Source organism: Lepus europaeus, chromosome 11 (assembly GCF_033115175.1).
Source record: "Lepus europaeus isolate LE1 chromosome 11, mLepTim1.pri, whole genome shotgun sequence".
Classification (NCBI taxonomy): domain Eukaryota; kingdom Metazoa; phylum Chordata; class Mammalia; order Lagomorpha; family Leporidae; genus Lepus; species Lepus europaeus.
This window is the reverse complement of record NC_084837.1, coordinates 116464726-116487585: the sequence shown is the minus strand read 5'-3', so window position 1 is coordinate 116487585 and position 22860 is coordinate 116464726. Positions and strand designations below refer to the sequence as shown.

General features: G+C 42.4%; 1 protein-coding gene across 7 annotated transcripts in view; it reads right to left on the bottom strand.

The window, feature by feature from the left end:
* UACA (uveal autoantigen with coiled-coil domains and ankyrin repeats) overlaps positions 1–22860 on the bottom strand; it is a 117559-nt gene that overhangs the window by 28306 nt on the left and 66393 nt on the right. For 6 of the 7 annotated variants that reach the window (XM_062206553.1, XM_062206552.1, XM_062206551.1 and 3 more), the window contains exons 4-11: positions 17894–17958; positions 17067–17124; positions 11483–11553; positions 11274–11380; positions 7856–8037; positions 5490–5527; positions 3227–3295; positions 1096–1203 (exon numbers count right to left, since the gene is read on the bottom strand). In XM_062206553.1, the coding sequence (XP_062062537.1) occupies positions 1096–1203; positions 3227–3295; positions 5490–5527; positions 7856–8037; positions 11274–11380; positions 11483–11553; positions 17067–17124; positions 17894–17958 (698 nt within the window). The remainder of the gene's footprint in view (positions 1–1095; positions 1204–3226; positions 3296–5489; positions 5528–7855; positions 8038–11273; positions 11381–11482; positions 11554–17066; positions 17125–17893; positions 17959–22860) is intronic. The other variant, XM_062206556.1, reaches the window with a different exon arrangement.

Sequence of the window (22860 nt, the reverse complement as noted above, 5' to 3'; positions counted from 1 at the left end):
TTCAGGCAATTAAACCAACTCAAGGGAGTTGGTAAGAAAGGACATCCATAAACGATTCTGAGGTTCTCTCCGCAGTGAAGGCAGCTGGAGTGCTCTCAGAACAAAAAATGGATTTCCAAATGAAAGACAAGATCACCAATGTGCAGGGTCCCCATGGTGGCACAGCAAGTGAAGCTGATCTTGTGATGCTGGCATTCCCCATCAGAGGCCCAGTTCCAGTCCCAACTGCTCTGACCCGCCTCACCACTAATGGGCCTGGAAGGCAGCAGAACATGGCCCAAGTGCTTGGTCCCTTGCCACCTACATGGGAGATCTGAATGCAGTTCCAAGTTTCTGGCTTCAGCCTGGCACAGACCTGGCTGTTGCGGCCAGCAGATGGAAGATCTCTCCCTCTTCCTGTTTCTCCTCTCTCTCTCACTCTGCCTTTCAAATAAAGAACTAAGTACATCTTTAAACTAAATTCACAAATTTGCTTTTGAATATATTGTTTTAGGGAAACCTAAAACAAGCAGAAAGAGAGTAAAGCAACAGAGAAAACCACAATCGTATAAGGCCACAGCCACACCATTATACCTGAAAAGTAAGTATCATCTAAAAGTTCACTTGTGACAAGTAATGGGCATGATAAAATGTGCATTTAAAAAGTGTAACAATTATACTGGCTGTCATATATTTCCTCCTTTCCCTCTGAAAATAATGATTTGTAGGTATTTCTAGCACTGCCAGTTCTTTCATGACAAAGATCTTAGAGATCTCACCACTGCTGTGATTCTGTCCCCAACCCTGCTCTCTGGAGTGTCCTCTGATGTCCTACCTCCTGTCAGTCCCAGCTCCAGCCTCCCAGGAGCAGTGGCTCACACTGACCTCTCCTTCCCTCAATGTCCCCGCACCATCCTGACCTGCCAGCTGGCTCTAGACTTAACAGGAAAAGTCTCAAGGAACAGGCCTGGTCCCTAGCTAGACGGAAATCTCCTCAAGGGTATAACCTGATGCTACCTCCTTTACACCCAACTCCTGGGATCCTTAAGAACTTGTTGCTGATAATGCTCACCTGTGGTAAAAGGTGTTCTATTTTTGGTTATGCAGATTATTTACCTCATTCAGCTGTAACTGTAAACCATTGACTTTGTCCAGTAGTATTCTTTGTTCTTGCTGAATTTTTCTCAACCTCTCTTTCAAATCTTCATTTTCAATCTCCAAGTCCTTAAATAATAATGATAACAGATGCTAGGCCAACAGTAGGAGAGAAACTCTTATAGAAGAAATTCTTTAAAAAAAATCAATTCACTATCATCTATAGACAAATATATAAAACAGATATAAGTACAAAAATATAATAATTTCAATGACACGCAAATGATCTACAATCTACAGCTCAGTAATGTAACTATTTGGTGACATCTAACGAGCTCAATTATGCATGCGAGAGCCAACCGTCATGTTTTCAATTAATGAAAAACAAAAGCAGCACTTGGAAACAGGCCATTCTAACTCATAACCCTCACAGGTTATGACACTATGCTGATGCTTTGTTCAATTAATCATCAGTCAGGGCCCTGAGAAGACATCACAGACAGCTCCTGTACAGGGGCCGGCACTGTGGCGCAGTGGGTTAATGCCCTAGCCTGAAGAGCCAGCATCCTGTATGGGCACCGGTTTGAGACCCGGCTGTTCAACTTCCAATCCAGCTCTCTGCCGTGGCCTGGGAAAGCAGTAGAGGATGGCCCAAGTCCTTGGGACCCTGTACTCACATGGGAGACCCGGAAGAAGCTCCCGGCTCCTGGCTTTGCATTGGCTCAGCTCTGGCCTTTGCAGCCATTTGGGGAGTGAACCAGCAGAAGGAAGACCTTTCTCTCTCTCTTCTGTCTGTAAGTCTCTATTTTCTCTGTCTGTAACTCTACCTCTCAAATAAAATCTTAAAAAAAAAAAAAAAAAAGACTTCCAAGTCACATCTGAGTGCCTGGGTTCAATGCCCAGCTCTGCTCCTTAATCCACCTTCCTACTAATGCAAACCCTGAGAGGTAGGAGTGATAGCTTAAGTGCTTGGATTTAGGGCCGGCACTGTGGTGCGCAGTAGGTTAATCTTCTGCCTGCGGCACTGGCATCCCATATGGGTGCCGCTTCTAGTCCCGACTGCTCCTCTTCCAATCCAGCTCTCTGCTGTGGCCTGGGAAAGCAATAGAAGATGGCCCAAGTCTTTGGGCCCCTATACCCACGTGGGAGACCTGGAAGAAGCACCTGGCTCCTGGCTTTGGATCGGCGCAGCTCCGGCTGTTGAGGCCATTTGGGGAGTGAACCAATGGAAGGAAGACCTTTCTCTCTGTCTCTCCCTCTAACTATCTGTAACTCTACCTCTCATAATAAATACATAAAATCTTTAAAAAAAAAAAAAGTGCTTGGATTTTATCATCCTTGTGGGAGACCTAGATTGGGTTCCCAGCTCTGGCTTCGACTTTCAACTTGGGACCCTAAGGGGTATTTGGAAAGTAATTCACTCAGTGGAAACTATTTATCTCTGCCTCTCAATTTTTTTAAAGTAATAATTCCCCTTGTAAACACCACATAATAAACCAAGAAAGCCCAAATAAAATGCTCTTATTATACTGAAAACAGCTGTTCAGTTTGTAATTTAATGGTGTTTCAACCATAAAATAAACTAAGTATGGATTCTTTCTCCACTGTAATCAACACGATTACTTTTTAAACCCTTCACCAAAATAAAAGATAAAAAGCACTATGCATTTAATGTAACTAAATTATTTTTCCTTATCAAAATTAGAAATGTCTTAAGGAAAAGTTTAGATGACACTTTATTTGTATTAATTACCATCACTTTGGTCATTTAATTAAGTCATCTAATTTTTTTGTTACCTAATTTTCCAACATGAATACAAACATATGGTTTTCACCACAAAAAAAGATACACTTACAACAAAGGCTTAAATAAAACGATTTTCCTTTTCTTGTAAACAGTTACACATCAGGTTCTACAGCACACTCTATGTCCCATATTTACATAGGGCTGGCCCAACATTCATAACAAAAGTCAATTCTCTTGGGAGGGACTGAGCTAGAAAACGCAAGCAGAACCACAAACCAGGACAAGCCCCCTGCCTTTTCTCAACACATGTCACCCTCTCTTGCTCCCTACTTCTCCCCATCCCACCAACACCACTGGAAATCTTCATAAGGGAAGAAATATCAAGGGTTTCCTTTCTCTTTTTACCTGAATGTTCTGATGCTCCCTCTGATCTGGCGTCACATTGACTTCGCTTTGCATATGTGTCAAAGTCCGCTTTGGAAAACATAGGTTGGCAAGTGTGAGAAGTTATAAAAGTACATTTTCCTCCTCAGCAATACACCCAGCTAGTGATGTTGTTTTATCCACTATTGAATTTTGCTGTGCACAACACAAGGTGGCAGTATTTCCACTTAAAAACTCAAAATGGAACACACATCCAAGACACTTTTTTTGTAGTTTGTTGAGTTTTGTTGAAGCAGGGTTTTAAACTATCATTCTTATGAGTAGGACAGGCCCCTTTAAGAAGGTATTCTCTATCCATAATTGCACCCTGGCTACATCTCTAACCTTGTTCTGTTTCTCCAGAGCACTGTATTGTCTTCCAGTTCAACTCACACACTCAGCCCTCTCTTTAGAGTCCTCACCCACTGCCTCATGCTCCACCCAGCCCAGCTCAGACTATACTAGCCCTACCTTTTCCCATAACCCTCCTGAAAAAGCTGTGTCAGCCACGACGAGAGACTCTTGCACTTCTGGTTCCAGGGAACAGTGGATGCATGCACAGCAGGCGGGGTGCTCACCTCCCACTTCTGCTACCATCAGTGAGTGGTGCACAAACTCCACATCATAGTGCCTGCTACCATTAGTCACTGCTGGACAGACTCCATAGCCCTCACTGCTCACAACAAAGTCCTTCTTCATGTGGCACCTGCCTCCTCCAGGTCCTTCCCCCATGCTCCCCCATGCACACACTCACTGCTCCTGCCACACTGTCCTCCTAATGCCTCCTGGACACGCTAAGCACACTTCCACTTGCCCTGCCCTCCACCTGTGAGTCTGCTCCCACACAGCACCCATTTAGTGCTCTTCACAGCACTGGCTATGATTCTAAACATTCCCTCTCTCTTGCTAACTGGGAGTTGTGCAAGGGTAGAGTTTTTCTACAACATCTGGCACTAAAAACAGTAGTTAGAATATTGTAGGTGTTCAACAGATATTTACTGAATAAACAACCAAATTAGTGTTTTTACACTTATACTGTAGGTCTCTTGAAAACAGGGGTTACATATCTCTTAGTACAAAGTTTATTCAATAAATAACAGAAACATAGAAATTAGAAACCCTCAGTCTACTGTTCATAGAAAAATATTAACTCCTTGTGCTGTCTTAGATATAGTATCATTTCCATGTTAAAAATATTATTCCCATGTTAACACTCATGTTTTCCCTGACTTTATGTACATGGCTGGTACACACATCACAGCATACTTTTGACTTCAATCTACTCCGTCTTATGTGAAAAACAAGGAGAAAGTTGGGACAGCTGTTCCAGATGGAAAATAAAAATGTCAACAACATGACCCATGCATGAACATATCAATTCTCACAAACGGAAAAGGAAAGCCAGCTCTGATAAAGCTTTCAGGTCCCGGTGAGTGGGAAGGAACTGATGCAGAATGATGATGAGGTGGCTCAGAAGGTACCTGCTCACTCTCTCCTCAGGGTTGGAAGTGCCCAGGTTCCTCTCACTAGAGAGAAGCTGAGAGCCTGGAAGGAAACAGCCGGCGGTAGAGGAGCACTGCCTGTGCTCGCATGTGAGCTAGAGGGCAGAAAGCCAACCCTCTTCAAAATGATTAGGGGAAAACACAAGACGTTTAGTCAAACTGAGACACAAAACCAGGGTTAAATAGTGATTTGTTAATAAAGTTAGTACTGTGTATGAATTACTTCAAGTATTGCACATATTTCACATATTTCTTAAAGTCCCCAAGTTCAAATGGAAAAAAAAAGACTGAAAAGAAATAAAAATGTCAACAATGCTACTAAAATCACAATATGTCATCAGGTTTGACCTCTGTTTCCTTCATTGCTTACTGCATTGGAATTTTCCCACAAAAGTAAATATTACACTCAGTTAATAAAAGACAATAGAGGAAAACTGTCTACGACCTGCCAAGCTAGAACACATCATTTAAGAATCTCCAGGGGGTGTGATACCTCGCTGATGCTCAAGGGTCCAGTTAGGAGACTATACATTTAAGGTACACCCATTGTGGCTAAGACCATTGTCCCATGCTGATAGGATCTCACGATCTTAATACCTAAGTTCCACTGGGCATGGAAACAGTAGCATTTACAATGAGTATCCACTTATACTCAGAGCAGTTATGCATAACAATTAGCCAGCTGCACTAAGTACTTCGTGTAAACCTCACATGCAATTTTTACCATCAATATCGTGAGCTACCTGTTGTACAGAGGGTCCCTTCTTCCAATGTTCTCTCCCTGAAGATTGAAAAACAGAAAGAAAAAAAATGAGAAAACATTAACTTAGATAGATACCCATATCTAACTATACAATTGAGTTCATACTAAATAAATCTCAGGGAGCAGACTTTTAGTCTAGCAGGTTAGACACCTGCCTCCATATCAGAGTACCTGAGTTTAATTCTTAGTTCTGGCCCTTGAATCCAGCTTACTGCTAATATAGACCCTTAGGAGGCAAGAGTCATATCTCAAGTAACTGGGGCCTGCCTCCTACATGGGTGACGTGGATTGTGTTCCAAGCTCCTATTTCCAGCCCTGTCCCAGGAACAGTCATTGTGGGCATTCAGGGAGTGAACCAGTAGATGGGGAGTGGGGTGGGAGAAGGAGTGCTCACTCTCTCTCTCTTCCCCCACTGTCTCTTTATGTCTCTTTCATTTCTCTCTCTCAAATAAAAATTAAAATAAACTTTAAAGTTTCCTCCAAAGCTTACTACTTTTTAGTTTTATTTCCAACACATTTAAAACAATACTGAAATATAATTTTACCTTACCTAATAGCAGTTTTTAAAAATATGATATTATTCAGATATATAATATTCAAGGCCAGAGGCAAGAGGAGGAAAAATGGAAAAGTTAAGACACTTCTGGCCGGCGCCATGGCTTAACAGGCTAATCCTCCACCTTGCAGCGCTGGCACACCAGGTTCTAGTCCCGGTTGGGGCACCGGATTCTATCCCGGTTGCCCCTCTTCCAGGCCAGCTCTCTGCTATGGCCCGGGAAGGCAGTGGAGGATGGCCCAAGTGCTTGGGCCCTGCACCCGCATGGGAGACTGGGAGAAGCGCCTGGCTCCTGGCTTCGGATCAGCACAATGCGCCGGCCACAGCGGCCATTGGAGGGTGAACCAATGGCAAAAAGGAAGACCTTTCTCTCTGTCTCTCTCTCACTATCCACTCTGTCAAAAAAAAAAAAAAAAAAAGACACTTCTATATTGGAAGGCAATATGTCAGTACACACCAGTAGTTTAGGAAATGTGCATGCTCTGAAAACCAGTGACTCAACTGCTAGGAAGTGATCCTAAGAGGATAACAAATATATGCTCAAATGTTTACAAATAAAGACATCAATACATTGCTATTAGTAAAAAATTATAAACACCATCTAAAGAAAATTGTTCTATTAAATGATTTTAAGTAAATTAAATCCTACACAACAATAAAAATCATACTATAGAAAAAACTTTTATTCATGAAGGAAGAGCCCTCAAAACTTAAGAATTTAAGGTATAACTCAGGATTATAGATGGCTTCAATTTTATGCATAAAAATGAAAGGATATTCTTCAAAATATTTATAGAAGCTCCTCTGTGGCAGGATAAGCAATTTTATTTATTCATTGAGATTTTATTTTCTAACTTTTCTTTAATAAACATAGAATAATACTTGGCATGGGTATTCAACAAAAATCAGTTGAATGCTTATTATACACATTTAATCAATGACATCTTTTGTTTTCTTTTTAAGGTTGATTTATTTATTTCAAGTGCAGAGAGAGACAGAGGGAGATAGAGGGATGGGGGAGGGAGAGACATCACTCCCATGGGCTAGTTCACTCCCCAAATGCCCACAGCAGCTGCAGCTGTGCCAGGCAGAAACCAGGAGCCTAGAAATCAATCTGGGTCTCCCACATGGGTGGCAGGAACCCAAGTACTTGGGCCACCATCCACTGGCCCCCAGGTACATTGGCAGGAACTTGGATCTGAAGTGGAGGTGGGACTGGCATGGATCCCACACATTCTGATATGGAGTGCAAGGGAACCAAGTGGGAACTTATTAACACGCTGTACCACAACTCTCACCCCAAGGAGACTTTCTTATTTAAAGTCTACTAAGTATCAAGCAGCAGCTTGCCCCCTCCTTATCAAACCAAAGTATTCACAAAAGACTTGCATTGATTCTTCCTCCTCAGTTTTTAAATCACTCCACAGTGTGTCAAGGTTCACCAGATAAACTAGATGAAGTATAACAGGTCTTCAAAAAGCTCATGGACATGCATACTGGGAAAAAACATGAATGGATTTCAAAAAATTTTGTGCACCAAAATAAACTTATCTTTCAATTCTGTTTTTCCACAAACTTTCTGAAGTACCTTAGTATGGAACACACTGCCTCCAATCGAGAGACCATAACGTCATGACCAGGTCCACAGTAGAGAAGGAGATGGCATAATCCTGTTTGTCAGTGAGGAATGCTTTGCCTTCACAATGCACTGCGCTAGTTCTGCCACCTAAGCTTTTAGAAACCGGACTTTATCACCCTGGACTGCTTTCCTTACACACCACTGCTGGTACCTTTGTGGGTATTTTCTGACGCTGTCTTCAACAAGGTCAGAATGTCCAGATTGTCACCAATTCTTGCATAGTATGAACTGTCGTGGCCCAGGGCATCCAGCAAGCTGATGTCAGCTCCATTTTTAATTAAGATTTCCACTGCATCTTTGCAACCATACTCACAACCTAGCATGAGAGCAGTTCTAAAAGTAAAAACAAAAGAAGACAAATTCTTCAGAAAAATGAAAGCAAGCACTTCAGAAATTTTCTGCCAGAGCTTTTCTTCTTAGAGAACAAGTACTACTTCAGGAACTTACACTTGTTGCAGATTTCACTGCATGTTTTATCTTGTGCTCTAATTTCATCACATTTATAAAAACATTCACTTTGTATGTTCAGTCTACAAAGATAAAATCTCAGATTACCTTATATACTTTAATTACTGTTACCAAACTAGATTTATTCCAGTTCTTCAGCGTCTTGTAAGTAAATAATTTCCATAAAACTCTCCTCCAACTAATACTGTTACCCATCTGCTCAAATCTCACCCATGCAGAGTCCTTTAATGAACCAAACCACATCATGCAAACCACACCCCACCACGAACCCCTGCTGCCCCCAGAGAACCATCAGATTCTATTCGAGCTGTCTCTGTTGAAAAGAGCAGTGCTTCCTTCTCCTGGGAACTTGCATGTCTTCAGACTGCATTTTAAACTTCTCTCCTCAAAAGAATTTTCCTCAACTAACCCTACATTAACATGGGCCACTGCTTCACTCAGCTGTGAAGGGACCATCACCACGTAAACCTATCACTGTCTATCAGAAAGTACGATCATACAAAAAAACAATCTATTACAGAAATTCAGGAGGATCCTTAAAAACTATTTTTTCCAATCCCCTATTTTCACTGCTGAGGGATTCACCAAATATCTAACTCTGTCTTCAACTGTGAACTGTGCATGTTCTAAGGGAGCTGATTTCTGCCCTTACCCTGTTATGTATCTGCTGTTTCTCATTCAACAATTCCTGCTCCACGTTGGCTGGTATAAAACTTTATACACCCCAGGCATTAAAGAAGTCACTGTTATTAGGTGAATCAAATGCTAAAAATAAAAAAGAACCCTAAAGAAACAGTGCCAGAGAATAAGCTTATGATTTTTAAAATCATCTGCTCTCTAGTATATACAGCACATATTGCCCTATCTCACTGTTATGGGGGGAACTTTCAATGGGAAAACATGGACAAAGCTGCTTTGACTAAGATCTAGGGGCTGGTGTTGTGTGTGGTACAGTGGGATAAGCTATCACCTGTGATGCCGGCATCCCATATGAGCACGGGTTCAAGTACCAACCGCCACACTTCCAATCCAGCTCCTTGCTAATGTGCCTAGGAAAGCAGCAGAGTATGGCCCAAAAACCTGGGCCCCAGTCACCATGTAGGAGACCCAGATAGAGTTCCAGTCCTAGCTTTGGCCTGGCCTAGCCCTAACTCTTGCGTCATTCAGAGAGTGAGCCACCAGATGGAAGATCAATCTCTCTATATAAGTCTGTCTTTTAAATATATAACATAAATCTTTAGGAACACAAAAAGAGGAAGATCTAGAAAAGTATAAGGCACTATATATGGATCAACCAGATCACTCCTGTCAGAGATTTTGAAATCAATGTTTCTTAGTCATGCTTGATCAAATTATAGTATCTCCAAACAAAAAGTAATGCAAAAAGCCCCTTTCTTAATAATCATATTAATAATTAAAATGCTTAAGAATTTACTCCTTGGACATGAATGAACAATAAATACACTGAAAGCTATGAAATATGGCATCTAAAGACTGCTAAAGTTATCCACTTCCAACAAACTACAAACATGTTCAGAAAAATAAATGAAAAGAAACCATCAATTTTATTGTGTATCACCTACAGAATCCTGGGAATCTCAATTTCAAGCTACCATAAAACTTCAGCTACTGTGGGGGATGATCAGATACCTGATGTCAGAGGTACGGTGACCCTAACTAGAGTAGGCACCATGATTCATTAGACCTGTAGAAGAGCAAGGGGAAAGCAGATATAAATCATTAGAACCCATGAACTGAGGCCAGCGCCGCGGCTCACTTGGCTAATCCTCTGCCTGTGGTGCTGGTACCCTGGGTTCTAGTCCTGGTTGGGGTGGCAGATTGTGTCCCAGTTGCTCCTCTTCCAGTCCAGCTCTCTGATGTGGCCCAGGAAGGCAGTAGAGGATGGCCGAAGTGCTTGGGCCCTGCACCTGCATGGGAGACCAGGAGGAAGCACCTGGCTCCTGGCTTCAGATCGGCACAGCACCAGCCGTAGCGGCCATTTGGGGGGTGAACCAACGGAAGGAAGACCTTTCTCTGTCTCTCTCTCACTGTCTAACTCTGCCTGTCAAAAAAAAAAAAAAAAAAAAAAAAACCATGAACTGAAATAACATCAAATGCAGGAGCAAGATTACACGGAGGGAATCCAAGGTACAGAAGATGACTTGTTTCAAAGGAGGCAGCACTAAGGCTAGGCCAGGTAAGGAGAGAAAACACTTCAGAACATCAACCATGAAAACACATCAGGTTCCAAAACATTCAGGCATCACTTCCTTTTTTTTTTTTTTAATTTATTTATTTCACAGAGAGAGTTAGACAGTGAGAGAGAGAGAGAGAGAGAGAGAGAGAGAGAGAGAAAGGTCTTCCTTCCATTGGTTCACCCCCCGTAGGCATCACTTTAACCTCAAAAGATCTACAGATGAAGAAGACCATAGATACAATTTTTAATCCTATTTTACTTCTTATGTGTCCTAATTTTTTAAAAGATTTTCTTTAAAGTTTAAAATAGGGGCCAGCATTGTGGCCCACCAGGTTAAGATGTCTCATGCAATGAAAGAATCCCATATGGGCACTGGTTTGCATCTTAGCTGCTCTACTTCCAATCCAACTCCCTGCTAATGTGCCTGGGAAAGCAGCAGAGGATGGCCCAAGAGCTTGAGCCCTACATCCACAAGGCTTCAACCTGGACCACCCCTAGCTGTTATAGCCATCTGGGGAGTGAACTAGTGGATAGAAAAAATCTCTCTCTCTCTCTCTCTCTCTCTCTCTCTCTTTCTCTCTCTCTCCCTCCCTCCCTCTCACTTCTTCTCCCTCTCTAACTCTGCCTTTCAAATAAATAAATAAATCTTAAAAAAAAAAAAAAAAAACCTCTGGGACATAATTCCTCTTTCAGTTATTTAGCCCCAAAATGGGACCTAATTAATGCTTTTAGTCCGCATTTGCTCTCCTTGCTTCTACAGTGGACTCTGAGAAGCGGATGCCAATTCCTCAGAGGAGCAAATCCAGGGAAGGAGAGCTGGGGGGATGGAGAGGCCAAGTCACAGCAGCAGTTTCACAGTCACTGTGGCCTGCAGGTATGTGAGGAACCATGAGGAAGGAATCACCTGTTTTGTTTGTCTCTGGAGTTAACATTTGCTCCTCTATCGATTAGCAGTTGACATATCGTTGGCCTACACATCTGAGTAGCCAGAACAAGCGGGGTCCGGCCATCCTAAGGAACAAGAAAAGCAGAAGATCACCAAGGAAACAAACACCATAAAACGTATGGCTAGAATACATGCACAGAAATAAAGATAAACATGAGCTGACTCACAATGTCTTTGGCATTCACAGAGGCCCCATGGTCGCAAAGCAGCTGTATGCTGGAAGGACAGTCTGCCATGGCTTTGAAAAACAGGCAAAATCACAAAGGTTGACAAGTTGCTATGACACACGGTGTTCTTCTAGGTCAGTAGAAGGTACAAACTATTCCATTTCTAACACACCAAACGTGGTAGCCTTCACTCTCAGTTCAGCATTACAAACATCAACTTTCTAGCTTAAAACAGATTCCATCCGTTTATAAAATTTTTATAATTTATTGGGACAAAGGAACAGTGTCATTCATGTGTAAGATCAGAAGATACTGCTATTGTAAGGGAGAATACAGACAATACAAACCAAGATTTCTATTTATGTGAATTTCTAACTATGGCTATTATTACCTTGACCCTTGAAGTTAGCTCAGTTTTTAAAGGAATCATTCACATTTTTATAGAACAGCCACACTGAATAAAGCATCGCCCACAAAGTTCATACTTTATTTTATAAGCTGACGTTGCAATCTCTGACCAAAATAATACTTATGGAGTCACTCTGCAAAAATTATGTGATCAAATCACATCATGCAGACATGCCATTGCCAGGGCCTATACCCGCTCCAGTCAGTTTCTCAGCACCAACTCCTGGCATAACCCACTCTGCCCAGGAAGCAGCGAGGAGGCTGGAGGAATCAGAGGTGAGCCAGCCAGGCCAAGGGCTCATGTACAGCCCTCCCCAACCTGAAGAAATGAGTGGTGGATTGACACAAGCAACAGCATAGCACATACTACCAACATGCCTTTTCCCCTAACAATGACTGATACCAGATATTCTCCAAGCACAGAAAAGTTGTAAAGGTTACTAGAATCAAAGATAAAGACACCAGGAAGAGTAAAAGGGGTTGCATTCATTCTGTTTTTGGATAAAGACTCTGCTCAGAACTGTACCAGCGCAATAAACAACACACTTGTATTTAGTAGAGTGATAACAGCAAGCCTTGCAATCGACAGCGGAAGAGCAGCTGAGTTACTTGAAGGCAAATTGCTTGATAAATCTAAGTGCTCTAAATGCAGGGAAAGTTCTGCCTGTCCTAAAAATATGCTTAGAGGGGCCGGCGCTGTGGCATAGTGGGTAAAGCCACTGCCTCCAGTGCCAACAACCCATATGGGTGCTGGTTCGAATCTCGGCTGCCCCACTTCCAATCCAGCTCTCTGCTGTGGCCTGGGAATGCAGTAGAAGATGGCCCATGTCCTTGGGCCCTGCACCCGCGTGGGAGCCCCAGAAGAAGCTCCTGGCTCCTGGCTTCAGATTGTCACAGCTCCAGCTGTTGTTGCCAACTGGGGAGTAAACCAGCAGATGGAAGACTACTCTCTCTCTCTCACTCTTTCTCTCTCTATCCCTCTCTCCCTCTCTGCTTCTCCTTCTCTCCCTAACTCTGACTTTCAAATAAATAAATAAATCTTTTAAAAATAGTAAAATAAAAATATGCTTAGAGAGTGTGACCTTCCAAAGAAAAAAGAATTTGCTGAACCAGAAGAAGAAACTGAGGACACAGAAGAATGTGAATACCCACATGTCTCATGTAGGACTTTCCACACCATGGAACCGTTTCATTTACATTTTTACACATACTTTATATCTGAAGGTATAACATTATACATACGTATAATATGTATGTATTACAGGCAATGTATATAAATTTCACATAAAGCATAAATTAAGTTCATAATTAGACTTGGGTTGTATCCCCAACATAACTCATGATAAGCAAATACTGAGCCAGCACTGTGGCACAGCAGGTAAAGCCGCCAGCTGCAGTGCCAGTGTTCCATATGAGTACCAGTTCGAGTCCCAGCTGCTCCACTTACAATCTAGCTCCCTGTTGAAGTGCCTGGAAAAGCAGTTGGCAGTCCAAGTCCTGGGGCCCCTGCACCTATGTGGGAAACCTGGAAGAAGTTCCAGGCTCCTGGCTTTGGATCAGCTCTGCTCTGGCAGTTGCGGCCATGTGGGGAGTAAACCAGTAAACCAGCAGACAGAAGACTCTCTCTCTCTCTCTGCCTCTGTCTCTGTAACTCTGCCTTTCAAATAAATAAATAAATAAATCTTTAAAAATAAGTAAATAAATGATACACAAATACTCCAAAATCAAAGAACCTGGAACCCCATGTACTTCTGGTCCCAAGTATTCCAGATAAGGGATACACAACCTGTACAAAAAAACAGAAATGTCCCAGTAATAATCTTGATGAGAGCTAATTTAAGTAAAAATAAGACAATATTAATATTGTTGTAATTCCATGAGAAAAAAATACCAAAATGATTTATTTGAAATGTTCATTATAAAACTTTATTCATATATGATTGGTTTCCATGAGGACTTTTGAAACTTAATCTTTAAAATAAAAAACTTCAAAAATGTTAATCAACTTTTTAAAAGATTTTGTCTTTTGGGGGCTGGCACTGTGGTGTTGCAGGTAAAGCCATTGCCTGTAGTGCCAGCATCCCATATGGGCACTGGTTTGAGTCCTGGCTGCTCCGCTTCTGATCCAGCTCTCTGCTATGGCTTAGGAAAGCACTAGAGGATGGCCCAAGCCCTTGGGCTCCTGCACCCACATGGGAGACCCAAAGGAAGCTCCTGGCTCTGGATTTGCGCAGCTCTGGCTGTTTCAGCCATCTGGGGAGTGAATGGAAGATCTCTCTCTCTCTCTCTCTCTCTGCCACTGTAACTCTGTCTTTCAAATAAATAAATAAATCTTTAAAAAAAGAGAATTTGTCTTTAAAAAAAAAATCACACTAGCTACTTCTTTGGCCAACATTAGAATTCATAGGAAAAATATGGGATCAGTTTGTGGCACAGCAGGTTAAGTTACCAACTGCAAAGCCAGCATCCCATACTGCAGAGTCAGGTCTTTGGGGACCAGCTGCTCTGCTTCCAACCCAAATTGCTACTAATGCACCTGAGAAGGCAGCAGAAGAAGGCCCAAATAATTCGGTCTCTGTCATCCACATGGGAGATTTGGACAGAATCCTGGGTTCCTGGCTTCAGCCTAGCCCACTCCAACCATTGCAGCCATTTGGGAAATGAAAACAGATGGAAGATCTCTCTCTCTAGTAAAACTGCTGTTGCTCAAAGCTTCTCTCAAAGACCAGCAGATAGGAGCTCTTTCTCTCTGTCTCTCCCTCCCTCTGTCTGTAACTCTCAACAGACCAATATCCCTGATGAACATAGACGCAAAAATCCTCAATAAAATTCTGGCCAATAGAATACAACAACACATCAGAAAGATCATCCACCCAGACCAAGTGGGATTTATCCCTGGTATGCAGGGATGGTTCAATGTTCACAAAACAATCAACGTGATACACCACATTAACAAACTGCAGAAGAAAAACCATATGATTATCTCAATAGACGCAGAGAAAGCATTTGATAAAATACAACACCCTTTCATGATGAAAACTCTAAGCAAACTGGGTATAGAAGGAATATTCCTCAATACAATCAAAGCAATTTATGAAAAACCCAAGGCCAGCATCCTATTGAATGGGGAAAAGTTGGAAGCAGATCCCATCAAAGGAGGAGGTAACTTTCTCTGAAGGGAGGAATGAACTTCCACTTTAACTAAGACCTTGTCTACATAAGATCGGAGTCAGTGAACTCAAAAGGCTTCCATAGCCTTGGCAACTCATGACTAGAGCCTAGGGAGATTATTGACGCCATAAACAAGAGTGTCAATTTGTTAAGTCAACAACAGGAGTCACCGTGCACTTACTCCTCATGTAAGATCTCTGTCCTTAATGTGGTGTTCAATGTGAATTAATGCTATAACTAGTACTCAAACAGTATTTTACACTTTATGTTTCTGTGTGGGTGCAAACCGTTGAAATCTTTACTTAATATATACTAAATTGATCTTCTGAATATAAAGAGAATTGAAAATGAATCTTGGTGCGAATGGAATGGGAGAGGGAGCAGGAGATGGGAGGGTTGCAGGTGGGAGGGAAGTTATGGGGGGGAGGAAAACCATTGTAACACATAAGCTGTACTTTGGAAATTTATATTTATTAAATAAAAGTAAGGCCGGCGCCGCGGCTCACTAGGCTAATCCTCCGCCTTGCGGCGCCGGCACACCGGGTTCTAGTCCCGGTCGGGGCACCGATCCTGTCCCGGTTGTCCCTCTTCCAGGCCAGCTCTCTGCTGTGGCCAGGGAGTGCAGTGGAGGATGGCCCAAGTGCTTGGGCCCCGCACCCCATGGGAGACCAGGATAAGCACCTGGCTCTTGCCATCGGATCAGCGCGGTGCGCCGGCCGCAGCACGCTACCGCGGCGGCCATTGGAGGGTGAACCAACGGCAAAAGGAAGACCTTTCTCTCTGTCTCTCTCTCTCACTGTCCACTCTGCCTGTCAAAAATAAAAAATAAATAAATAAAATAAATAAAAAATAAATAAATAAAAGTTAAAAAAAATTTGAAGGCCAAGCGAAACATAATACATTTTTTTTGAAAGATTTATTTATTTATTTGAAAGGCAAAGTTAGAGAGAGAGAGAGAGAGAGAGAGAGAGAGCGCACCAGAAAAAAAGGTCTTCCATCCACTGGTTCACTCCCCAAACAGCTGCAATGGCTGCTGTTGGTCCAATTCAAAGCCAGAAGCCAGGAGCTTCTTCCAGGTCTCCCATGCAGGTGAAGGGGCCCAATTGCTTGGGCCATCTTCCAATGTTCTGTTCACTCAGAACATTAGCAGAGTTTGATCAGAAGTGGAGCAGCCAAGATTTGAACTGGCGTCCATATGGGATGCCGGCACTACAGGCTGCAGCTTTACTCGCTACGCCACAGTGCCAGCCTGGGAAAGCTATGGCCTGGGAAAGCAGTAGAAGATGGCCCAAGTCCCTGGGGCCCTGTGCCATGTGGGAGACCTGGAAGAAGCTCCTGGCACCTGACTTTGATCGGCCCAGCTCTGGCCATTGCAGTCATTTGTGAGTGAACTAGCTGATGTGAACTCTCTGTCTCTCTGCCTCTGCCTCTATAACTCTGCCTTTCCAATAAATAAATAAATAAATCTTTAAAAAAAAAGAAATCCAGCACTAATAATCCTAAATAAAAATAACCACTACCACTAATTAAGAAATTAATATATGGCAGGCACTATTTATGGTTCCATTCTAAGTGCTTATTCCAGTAGTATCTTTAACTTCATTTGGTAAAAGAGAAAAATGAGGTTCAGACAGATTAGGAATACCTAGTTTTTAAGAAACAGAGATGTCTTCCTCCTTCTCATGTTTCCTATAACTACCAAACATACACACACATAAACACACACACAAGCACGCACAGAGAGGGCTTGGTGCTCTGTGTGAGCAGGACTCTGGTTCATTCACTGCTGTACTTTCAGGATCTGACAAACTGTCCTGTAAATACTGTTGAACGAATCTTTTCAAGTTGCACAGTATAATAAGCTGCAAATTTGAGTATTTGAGAAGTTCTCAATATTCCTTGGTTCTTCATGACTTGCACAAAGATTTACATGTTTAAAACTCAGACATCAATTTGAACACCCAGATATTTTAACAAGTGTGTGTCAAAGGAAAGCTTTGCTTACCTGCATCGTGAAGTGCAGTTCTTCCCTGCAGGTCTACGTGTTCAGTGGGACAATTGTACTGTGAAAACACACAAGCCTGTTGTCTAGGAAGTTCCATTTCAAAACTCAACAGCCACACTCAAATGAACAGCTGTTAATCTTAAAATACCCCATTTATCAAAAAAAAATTAGAGAATTTTTAGGCAACCCAGGAATTATTTTCACATAAAACACAAAACATATTATGCAACTATAAAAGTAACAGTTTTTCACCAAACAGGAAACGTATGGAACATTATAATAAAATGAACTACATAATATGTTATTGTTTCAATTTTTTTTTTTTTTTTTTAGAAAAAAACTACTGAATTGGAAAAACACATGTCTTCTGCTGGGAAACTTAGTGGCAAACGTGTGACTGGGCTCTGAGGACTGAAAGCTTATTTCAGGCAACTAACTCATGGAACTCTGGTTGCATGACTAAATATTTAACCACTGTTGCTAAATTTATGCAGTCTAAGATAATTGTGTTTATATAGAAACATATAGATCTATATTTTATCACTTTGTCTTAAGTCATTTTCTAGACAACAAGAAATTCCAATCTCTAGCTAATGTCAACAGGAAGGTCAAGTCTTTGTTATTTATTTTTAATACACTGAGTTATGCAATTCATTTCCCTTAGAGTTCTTATTCTTTATTGTTCACATTCCTTCACACACGATGGAAAAAATATTATGTAAGCTAACACTCAAAGTTGGTCAGCCATTTTCTTTGGTCTCAGATTCCAAGATGACACTTCCATGATTTAGAATCAATCAAGCTACAGCATGAACCACTTCTACTACCTGTAGGAGCTTCTGCAGGCACAATGCATGTCCATACTTAGCAGCCAGGTGAAGGGCATTTCTTCCTACAAAATAAATAATTTTAAATATCTCTGAAGGATTAGTCTCATACATGATTTTTCATAGAAATATGGTTTCTTTTTCCAAAATTAACTGACAGGATGCTTAATTTGTAAGCAGGCTTACAGCTTTCTAAGATGGATCTCCTAATCTGGTGGTCTAGTAACATACTATACACACCAAAGCAATGACCATGAGAAGAATATTAATCACCCAAATCCACACAGAGCAGAAACCTGTCTTGTCCCCATTGTGTCTGTGAAGCAGAGTCTAAGACAGAGCAGGGAGGGAAATACTGGAATAGGCAATGGGGGCCGGGGGAGAGAAATAAGAAGAAAGAAAGGAGGGGGAAAGAAGTACCTGCATTACACAGAGCACCACCAAAAAGGCAGTGTGGGCACTGGACGTGGAAAAGTGAAAGTGTAAGTCATAGAAAGGATATTCCACAAGATTTACGCTTCTGTTAAAAGCTCAAAGCTGACAATGAGATTCTGTCTCTGCAAATCAAACAACTTGCTCAAACATAATGTATTTTAAAATGTGCAATTTAAAGGAAACGCTGCATGGGTTGGAAAGGAGTTTGCTCTGAGCACTGGCAAGGTACATTTGCACAGAGTAATGCTATCTGCAAACACTCTTTGTCTCCATTGTTACTTCTGCACACACACCACTCTGAATGGCGACAGACAGAGGGTTTCATCAGTTCATGCTGCAATCCAGGCTTCAGTGATCTTCATCTTCCTCTGCCCTCACAGACTTCCTAAAACAAACCTCGACTTCACAAATATACCTTTCTGCCACAAAAGAAGTATCCTATATTCTGTTCACCCTGGATAGGGATGCAAACTGCCTTGCAACTCGTATTCAGTGGTACGTGAGTTCAGATAAGTGGGTAAGTTTTCCCAGGTCTGATCAACTCTGTGCCCCTGACTAGCCAGGCACTAGAACAAAGCACCATGAGACCAGGTCTTTCCAGGTAGAGACCACACATTCAACCACATCCAAATATCCTCGGGCAACAAGCAAATCGGATGTGACCATTTCAAATTCCAGTTTCCTACTGTTCATGGGTAAGTATCTAAAAAAACATTTTACATTTTGAAGGTGACCAAAATGAGTGGCATTAAACGTGAAGCTGTAGCAGGATTCTCGGACAGACACGCGGGACACCAAGGCTCTAACAGGAAAAGCAGCTTTTATTCTTCCTGGCAGACCCAAGGAGAGTTTAGTCTCCAGACTCTGGGCCCTGAACAATTCAGAGCATTTTCTTATAGACCCTAGCACAAACTTTAACTTTTCTAATACATATTCAATTATACAATTTTTTATTGAATACCTTAGAGCTACAGCTCTACTTACCCAACCACCACACAAAATCACACCCACGAACACCTGAATCGTTGCAGTTGACCTAGATATATCACGTCAGCTGACCCAGTTCCACTGCAGTATTTCCCCAAAAGCTCCCTCCACCCATTCCCAACTTCCCAGAAAGCCCCTGCCGCCCTACCATTTCTGCCTTTAGCCATTTTTTCCTACCTGAGGGGCAGGGGTCCCTGCACAAAGTAAGATATGACAGAGTGGTGATTGTGGGGTTAGGCAGTGGTGACATCTCTGGTGGTCAACAAAATGCTATAGAACTTGATGACACAAAAATGTCACATGAGGATTAAGACCCAATCCAGACACAGATGACAGTGACACATCAGGGCGACATGAGATCTACAGCCCAATGTGAAGTACATCATAGAGGCACACCTCGTACAATCTGCAAATCTAGTTGCTTAAAACCTACTTACAAATAAACTAGGAGATAATATAAAAATTTTTTAGCAAATGGCTTCATTTGAATTGTATCAGACCCTGTTAGCAACTGAGAAAAGGCCCCTGTCCTGAAGAAAGAATAACACAAGTGACAAACACAATACAGCAAATCAAATCAAAACGAAACTGAATAACAGCATAAACAAAGGACAGGAAGCAGGAAGCAGGGTGTTTGGGACACAACATATGGGGAAAAGTCCACTGAATTGGGCAAAGCATTTGGGCTTCATCTGCCCTGAAGGCAGTGGGCAGAAGTCACTGTAGTGGTCACCTGGCAAAGAGCCAAGGACAGGGGGTCCAGCGCCATAACATAGCAGGTAAAGCCAGTGAGTCCTGGCTGCTCCACGTCTGATCCAGTTCCCTGCTAATACATCTGAGAAAGCTGTGGAGGACAAGCCTAGTGTCTGGGCCCCTGCACCCATGTGGGAGACCTGGAAGAAGCTCCCAGCTCCTGGCTCCAGATCAGCCCAGCATGGGCTGTTGCGGCCACTTGGGAAGTGAACCGGAGGATGGGAGATCTCTCTATCTCTTCTTTCCCCCTCTCTAACTTTGCCTTTCAAATAAATAAATCTTAAAAAAAAAAAAATCCTAGGGCAAAAAGGACATAAAAAGAAGAGAGAAACCTGCTTGACCTGGAATCCTCACAGTAAAATAAACAGCCTTCAGAGTTCTGAGGAGACATGGCCTGTCCAAAATTTCTAAAAATAAATATTTTTCTACATCAATGGGCACATACATAAGCAATAAAATAATTTATTTCATCATTCATCCAAAGGTGCCAGTAAATTTGAGTTTTCAATTTAGAATTTGATGCATTTTAGGCAAAGATTTTTCTATTCAACTGAATTCTATCTCCATCTTCTCTTTCAATTCCATTCCTAAATAATGGATTTGTATCTATTTACAATGCCCATTCGTTAAGACATATGATAATGTATTTAAGATTTATTTATTTATTTGAAAGGCACAGTTATAGAGGGGTAAGGCAGAGAGAGGTCTTCCATCTGCTGGTTCACCGCCCAGATGGCTGCGACAGCCAGAACTGTACCAATCTGAAGCCAGGAGCCAGGAGCTTCCAGGTCTCCCACATGGGTGCAGGGCCCAAGGACTTGGGCCATCCTCCACTGCATTCCCAGGCCACAGCAGAGAGCTGGATTGAAAGTAGAGCAAGGGCCAGCACTGTGGCTCAGCGGGTTAACACCCTGGACTGAAGTGCTGGCATCCCATATGGGCGCCGGTTCTAGTTCCGGCTACTACACTTTCAATCTAGTTCTCTTCTATGGCCTGGGAAAGCAGTAGAAGATGTCCCAATTCCTTGGGCCCCTGCATGCATGTGGGAGACCTAGAAGAAGCTCCTGGCTCCTGGCTTCGAATCAGCGCAGCTCCAGCCATTGCGGCCATCTGAAGAGTGAACCATCAGATGGAAGACCTCTCTCTCTCTCTCTGCCTATCCTCTCTCTGTGTAACTCTGTTGTTCAAGTAAATAAATAAATCTTTAAAAAAAAAAAAGGGGGGGGAAGTGGATCAGCCAGGATTCGAACTGGTGCCCATATGGGATGCCAGCACTTCAGGCAGCAGCTTTACCTACTTCACCACACCGCTGGCCCCAGGATAATGTATTAAAGTTGTGGAGGAAATTCTCTGTTCTAAATCAACTCCTATTTTTAATTGAATAACAAATACAACTGCAGAAACTGAGTTAAGAAACCAAAAACACTGAGAAAGATTTTCCCAATAGATAGAAAACTAACATTCTTGCTAAAGAAATATAGTCACCTTTGACTGTAGAAAAACTTATGCCATAAGATTTATTTTTTGACAGGCAGGGTTAGACAGTGAGAGAGAGACAGAGAGAAAGGTCTTCCTTCCGTTGGTTCACCCCCCAAACGGTTGCTGCAGGCAGCGCGCTGCGCCGATCTGAAGCCAAGAGCCAGGTGCTTCCTCCTGGTCTCCCATGCAGGTACAGGGCCCAAGCACCTGGGCCATCCTCTACTGCCTTCCCAGGCCACAGCAGAGAGCTGGATTGGGAGAGGAGCAACCAGGATAGAATCCAGCGCCCCAACCAGGACTAGAACCCAGGGTATCGGCGCCGCAGGCGGAGGATTAGCCAAGTGAGCCGTGGCACCAGCCTATGCCATAGTAAAAGACATAGGTACATTGGAGTATAAGCAGAAGATCAGGTGAAATGTCTTTGTTGGTAATATTAGACTTTAAGCCATCAAATATTAGACTTTGGATTTCTAGGATCATAATTTTTTTTAAAATATTGCCAAGCGGGGCTGGCATTGTGGTATAGTAGTTGTGGTATAGTAAGTTAAGTTATCTCTTCTCACGCCAGCAGCCCACATAAAAGTGCTGGTTCAAGTCCCAGCTGCTCTGATGCCAATCTAGCTTCCTACTAATGTGCCTGGAAATGTAGCAACAGACAACCCAAGTATTTGGGTGCCAACTACCCATGCCAGAGATCAGGATAGAGTTCTTGGCTCCTGGCTTCAACCTAGCCCAGCCCTAGCCATTGCAACCATTAGGGGGAATGAATCAGTCAAGGAAAATAGTTCTCTCTCTCTCCATCTATCCCCACCACTCCACCTTTCAAATAAACAGAACTGTTTTTATAAGTGGTCAAATAAAATGGATTCTTTGTGGGGCATAAACGTTAAGAGCACTTACTTAGCCACTGCAGGCTCTTAGGCAAGTTTCCTAACAGTTCAGCTCACAACATCACAACCTCATGATGTTGACATGAAGAAAACGAGCTCATATACAGAGAGCACAAACAAAGGAGGTCCCTAAGTGTTCAATAAACATCATCTGTTCTTGTTACCATTTCTATTGATGTGGCTATTGTTAAGAGGCAGTTTGTTCTGTATGACAAGATACCGACAACTAAACTGAACTGCATAGTATATGAATACAGACTAAATAACCCCTAACAGGTCTTCAAACTCTGAGGTTGTAGGGTCCTGGAGCACTACTAACACTAGCACTGGGCTACAGTCTCCACTCGTTGTCACAGCCTTCCTCCTTCCCACAGTGTTACCTCTAAAATAAACCTTATCTCCACTACTGAAAAACAAAAAGAA